General features: G+C 36.7%; 1 protein-coding gene across 2 annotated transcripts in view; it reads left to right on the top strand.

Annotated features, from left to right (window-relative positions):
• Positions 1–4,264, top strand: part of LOC103462919 (tripartite motif-containing protein 16-like) — an 11,003-nt gene extending 6,739 nt beyond the window's left edge. The window contains exon 2 of one of the 2 annotated variants that reach the window (XM_008405980.2): positions 3,116–4,264. In XM_008405980.2, the coding sequence (XP_008404202.1) occupies positions 3,116–4,117 (1,002 nt within the window). In that variant the 3' untranslated portion in view covers positions 4,118–4,264. Of the gene's footprint in view, positions 1–2,993 lie in introns of both variants that reach the window. The other variant, XM_017303847.1, reaches the window with a different exon arrangement.
• Positions 4,265–6,939: the final 2,675 nt, after the last annotated feature.

Genomic DNA, 6,939 nt, shown 5'->3' with positions numbered 1-6,939 from the left:
CACAGAGCAGGTATTCTGTCCTTCTACAGCGTCTCTAAAACCATGACTCTCCTCCACAGAGTCCAGACCAGATTCACTGAACCGCTACTTGCTGGAGTTTGGGTTGGTTGCACTAGTGACTCTGCAGAGTTCTGTAAATCTAGATAGATTTTCTCTTTGCTTATTCATCAGGGTTGATTGTTCTTGTTCTGTTTCTCTGCTCTGCTGTTCTGTTCTTCTTTTTTTTTTGTTTAAATGTAGATTGTTCTGTTCCAGGAGCCATAAAGGACATCACTGCTGATGTTTTCTTTCATTATTATATGACAAATATTTTTCCACATGAAAATCAGAACTTCTTTTGTTTGTAATAGCTTTTGCTTTAATATTTATATTGAGATGATGTTCTGGTTTCTCTTCCTTTGTTCTGCAGAACGAATATATTTGCCTAAATCAGTTGATACTGAAATTAACTGAACCTAATTTCTTCTTTTTAGTGTTATAGAGGAAAACTGCAAACATCAACTTAAAACTGATGTTTTCTTCTATCAATGAATGGAAGTTACCTTTGAATCAAAAGAGGAACGATATAGAGTCGTCGCACAGCTTCAGTTATTAAAGCTGGAAACTAGAGATCAGGCTGAAATCTGGGTGTGGTGATGAACTCTGACCTGAACCTAAAGAGCCATATAAAGATGGTTACAAAGTTGGCCTTTGAGAGACTCGTCCGTTCTCCATGCTAAGTTCTTGATGTTGAAAAAGAGTCAGTGAGCTGAATTCATGAAATCCATTTATTAATACCAAAATACTACTGGTCCATTCGGACATGCTACTTTTAAGAGCTAACAATCAAAATGGCAACAAACGTCTTCTTGTCGGTTTTATGGCGGTTGGCAACAAACTGTTAGTAGCATTACCGCCACTTACTGGTATGGATTGTGGTTCGTGATGGTTTAAATATTTATCCTCATCTATATATACATATATTCTACTATAAATTCTATCTAAACATACACTCACACATTCACACGTAAAAACACATACATACTTGTGCACAACTTTGTATATCATGTCTTCACTCACAAACATACTTACTATAATTAAATTCTATGAAATAATTTAGTTTTCTTTAGAAATCGAATAATTATTTGCATACATTTACTCCCTAAATTCTTCCTCAATACATCTAATAAATTAACCCTCTCCTTAATACTTTCAAACTTTCTCTTCATATATCTTCTCTCTTTTTCATATTTATGGCATTCTAATGTAACATGCTCTATGGTTTCATATTTATCACAGTAATCACATTGGCCAGTTTTATGTTTTTGAATTTTAAAAAGTGTATAATTAAGTCCTGTATGTCCAAATCTTAACCTTGTTATTACTCTTTCCTCCTTTCTATTTCTTCTTCCATTTCTTCTTTCTCCTACAATCTTCTGAATTTTATAAAACCATCTTATGGCAACAAACAACATGTGGTAGCTTCTTTTGTTGGCCTCTGTCTAAGCTATGCCCCAAAGAGGGCATTCCCTAGTATCATTTCCTCAAAGCAGAGCTCTCATTTGCATTTCCTAACATGTCATTTTCTGTAGGTTTAGCTTAGCTTTAGCTTAGCAAATAGCTAAAAGAAACAAGAGGAAAACACAGAATTGTTTATTCTCAACACCTTCTATCAACTTTAGAACCAAACATGGAGAATAAGCTTCTATGCACCATAACTATGGATCACTTGCAAAACACACAAAACATTTAGTTTCTTGAAAGTTAGACTGAAATCTTCGCTATTTAGAGATGCTTTTTTAAACCATAATAAATGGAACATTTATAATACACATTTGATGTATTTTGATCATTTTAAGGATGGCACTCATCAACATGTAAGGTTTGTCTATGGTTTTCACAACTGTTGACTCTATATTGTGGATGTCTTTAATGTTTTCACAATGTAAAGCACTTTGAACTGTTTGATTGCTTGTTGCTGAAATGTTCTATACAAATTAACTTGACTAGCACACTAAATGTCTGCAAATCTATTTCTTAGGCTTTGTTCAATAAAACAACTTGATTACAAAGGAATGTGGAAAATACTCTCTTCATTATGACAATAAATTGTGAATATTGCCATCTAAAGTGCAGAAACAGTTCCTTCAGAGGGTTTCATGTGATGCTGAAAAAAATCAGATACATATTCCTCAAAAACCTCCACTTCTTTTCCCATGATAGAAATAAGGTTTGATCTGACACTGTTCCTCTTGAAATCAACAATCACCTCCTTTTCCTGTATTTCCTGCTATAAAACAATTATTATGGCGGGTTGGATCCGTCTGCTGAAGGTGAAAGCTGATTGGCTGCAGCCTCTCTGCACTGACACGTGATTTACAGATAAAAGCTCAAACCAGTTTATGTTTTCAGGAAATGAAACGAATAGTCACTGTGACTGAGAGCAGAAATGGAGCAGAATCAGCTGGACCGAGAAACTTTCTCCTGTTTGATCTGTCTGGATCTACTGAAGGATCCGGTGACTACTTCTTGTGGACACAGCTACTGCATGAACTGTATTGAAACCCACTGGGATGGAGAGAATTGGATCCACTGGAATGGACAGAATTGGATGAGAATATACAGCTGTCCTCAGTGCAGGCACAGGTTCATACCAAGGCCTGTGCTAAAGAAGAACACCATGCTAGCAGCTTTAGTGGAGCAGCTGAAGATGACTGGACTCCAAGCTGYTCCTGCTGACCACTGCTATGCTGGACTTGAAGATGTGGCCTGTGATTTCTGTACTGGAAGAAAACTGAAAGCCATCAAGTCCTGTTTAGTCTGTCTGGCCTCTTACTGTGAGAAACACCTTCAKMCTCATYATGAYKYRGCTSCWTTWAAGAAACACAAGCTGGTGGAGCCGTCCAAGAACCTCCAGGAGAACATCTGCTCTAAGCATGATGAGGTGATGATAATGTTCTGCTTCAATAATCGGAAGTATATCTGTCTCACCTGTTTCATGGATGAACATAAAGGCCACATCACAGTCTCAGCTGCAACAGAAGAGACTGAGAGGCAGCGAGAGCTGGAGGAGAGACGAGGAAACATCCAGCAGAGGATCCAGGACAGAGAGGAAGATGTGAAGCTGCTTSAACAGGAAGTGGAGGCCATCAATCACTCTGCTGATAAAGCAGTGGAGGACAGTGAGAAGATCTTCACCCAGCTGATCCGTCTCCTCCAGAAAAGAAGCTCTGAGGTGAAGCAGCAGATCAGATCCCAGCAGGAAACTGAAGTGAGTCGAGTCAAAGATGTTCAGGAGAAGCTGGAGCAGGAGATCAGTGAGCTGAAGAGGAAAGACGCTGAGCTGGAGCAGCTCTCACACACAGAGGATCACAACCAGTTTCTCCTCAACTACCCCTCACTGCCAGCACTCAGTGGGTCGACACACTCATCCAGCATCATTGGCCGTCCTCTGAGATATTTTGAAGACATGACAGCAGCTGTGACAGAGATCAGAGATAAACTACACGGCGTCCTGAGAGATACATGGACAAACATCTTACATAAACTTAATGATGTGGATGTTTTACTGCCAGGACCAGAACCAAAGACCAGAGCTGGATTCTTAAAATACTCATGTGAAATCACTCTGGATCCAAACACAGCACACACACAGTTGTTACTATCAGAGGGTAACAGGAAAGTGACAGGAATAAATCCGGATCAGTCTTATTCCAGTCATCCAGACAGATTCACTAATTGGGGGCAGGTTCTGAGTAGAGAGAGCCTGACTGGACGTTGTTACTGGGAGGTGGAGAGGTGGGGGACAGTTGATGTAGCAGTCGCATACAAGAATATCAGCAGAGCAGGAGATAAGAATGAATGTGGATTTGGAAATAATGAAAAGTCTTGGGCTTTAGAGTGCTCCCAAAACAGTTTTCACTTTGGTCACAAGAACATCTGGACCCCCATCTCAGCTCCAGTTCCGTCCAGAGTCGGAGTGTACCTGGACCACAGAGCAGGTATTCTGTCCTTCTACAGCGTCTCTGAAACCATGACTCTCCTCCACAGAGTCCAGACCAGATTCACTGAACCGCTACTGGCTGGAGTTTGGGTTGGTAACCCTGGAGACTCTGCGGAGTTCTGTAAACTCAGATAGATTTTCACTCTTTTCTCTGATTGTTGATCAGGATTCATTGTTCTGATGTCTCTGCTGTCCTGTCCTTTATTTTTCTGGTTTAAATGTAGTTCCCTATGTTCCAGGAAAGAAAATCACTGCTGATATGTTTGGTCATTCTGATATGATAGAAATGTTTCTCCACACAAAAATCTAAATTTATCTGGGTTTATTATTAATATACTCACAGAAATATTTTACACTAACTTTTAAGATTTAAATGTAATTTTTATTACATGACAAATTTCCATGTACCTTTTTTAAATAATTTAAATGCAAACCTATCAAATAAACTTTACACTATTCATATTCATCAGTGTAATAAAGCCCATTTATTATAATTGCATAATCTTTAGGTTTAAATATTTGATATTATTAAATACTTGAACTATATTAAACACTTAAATTATATTAAATTAACAATAACAAGTGTATTCATTTCAAACACGTAAGGTATTTTTGGTATTTTAATTGCATAAAAATCAAGTTACCTATGTAAATTAGATACCATGTATTTCTTTGATTTATATGTCACTTATGCAATAAACTGAACTATCACATTTATGCAATTCCTTCCTATTCAGTCAATTGTGATGATAAATGGACTGAACTTACATAGCAGTTGTTTAATCATTTTTGCCTACTCAGAGCACTTTACACATTCGCAAACTAAAACTCTTGGGTTTGAGAATCCTTGTTAAACAGTGTTTTAACTAGAACTCTTAAAAATCTCTTTAATGTTTTTCTCTTTATTTTTTAATTTCTTTTTAATTGGTCTTTTTTTCTTTTTTAATCTCTTTCTCTTCCTCACTGTTTATTCAATGTCACATGCTGTTTTTTATTTTAATTATGTAAAGAACTTTGAAATGCCTTGCTGCTGAAATGTGCTATACAAATAACATTTGATTGATTGATTGATTGATTTTTATACCACCCATTAGACAATTTGGGATTAAGTGTCTTGTCCAGAGTACATATGGCAGAAGGAAACTGGAATTGAAACTACAACCTTGCAATCACAAGACAACTACTCTTCCCACAGAGCCACAGTCCCATGTCCTTCACATACAGACCTGAGTGCTGGGGAAAGTACGTCCTCTTTCTCTTTTCCCGTCTTAAGACGAGTGGCAGCCAATTTAAAGGGACTTTACTGCTGCCTACAGGTGCAGGACCTGGAGGTAGGTCACCTACCTATTGGCAGGTGCATGAATTCGCATAAAATTTAAATATCAGAAACTTGTCTGTTTTACGTTAATTATTTAGACTTTGTTAGTATAAATTAACTAATTATATTCAATACATTGTAAAAATTTTTAGATTATGTAGATAATAATTTAAAGGAATATGTATACAATACAAGTTTTAAATAAAATCAAATAGATGTAAATGCATAAAACAAAACTTTTCTATGAATCAATTATGTGAGTGTATTTGTGCCTTAATATTTATATTGATGTATTTGGATGGTCTGGTTTCTCTTCTACTGTTCTGCACATGACGCTTTTGTTTTAATCAGGTGATACTGAAGTGAACTGAACTTAATTCTGATTTCTTTATTGTGATCCAAAGAAGAAACCAAAACTAAAATCAAATTAGAACTGGTGCTACATGTTTTCTTCTCAATTCTTTAGATTTAGATACTAAACCAAAATGTCTGTTCTGCTTCTGTGGCTTTTTCAATAAAACAATTTGATTGCAAAAAAAAAACATTTTCTTCATTATTACAATATATTTGTGAGTTTTGTCATCTAAAGTGCAGAAACATTTCTTTCAGAGGGTCTCATGTGATGCTGGAGAAAATCAGATACCAAATGAATACCAGGACAACAGGAGCAACAATCTGACCTGAGTTAAAGTGGATTAAATTTAGCTTCAAGATCAAGTTCTTGGCCTGGAAAATGGTCCAATCCGCCCCTAGATGAGCTCGTCTCAACCTCTTGGTTGTGTTCAGTTTGTCTCCTGATCAATGATTGATTTTGATCAAATGGTTGGGAACCCATTTTAGATTAACCTGTACTAACCAACTGCGTGTTTTCACTTCGTCTTCATGAATAATGAAGCTTTAATTTAAATATAATGCACTGGTTTAAATATCTTATGAGCCAGAACTTTTATTACTTTCTTGTTTATTAACATCAGGTGTTTAAACAAAGATTAAACACCTGATGTTCAACCCTTCAATATTAAATGTAAGGTGCAATTACTAAACATCATGTGTGGATATTTGATGGGTCTAAATATTAATATTACTACTGTTAATATTATTACTGTTTTAAATGATTTTATGAAGGATTTATAAATTCACTAAGGATCTGTTCCCTCCATCCAAGATGAGGGTTTTCCTCTTTATGATAGTGATGTTGGATGGACAAGGGATTGACAGAAAACAAAACAACACCACTAGTATATGAGACCTCAACAGAAAAAACACATACAAAAGATGCTAACACTTCCCACAAATAGGAAATTTAGTCCATTACCGTATTATGTTTTCCGGCTTGAGGCTCATTTTGTGATTATTACAGGTTGYGTCCTCTGGGAGCCACACACAAGTCGCGACACTGGGCCAAGACAATCCAGCATGTTGAATCTCCCCTTCTTTCGGTCGGAGTGGTCCCCACATCCTTCTGAGCGAACCAGACTAAGCCTAAGACACCACACAGACAATCGGAGCATCGTTAAGAGAGGGAAAATTGGGATTAAACTAACTTTGCATAAAATTATATTTGACCATCACATTTAATATTATATTTGGATATCAAATATCCACCATCACACAAGTTATAGGTATAGGCTATGATATA

This window comes from Poecilia reticulata, linkage group LG3 (assembly GCF_000633615.1).
Source record: "Poecilia reticulata strain Guanapo linkage group LG3, Guppy_female_1.0+MT, whole genome shotgun sequence".
NCBI lineage: Eukaryota > Metazoa > Chordata > Actinopteri > Cyprinodontiformes > Poeciliidae > Poecilia > Poecilia reticulata.
Note: the sequence above shows the minus strand (reverse complement) of the source record. Positions and strands in the feature narration are given on the sequence as shown.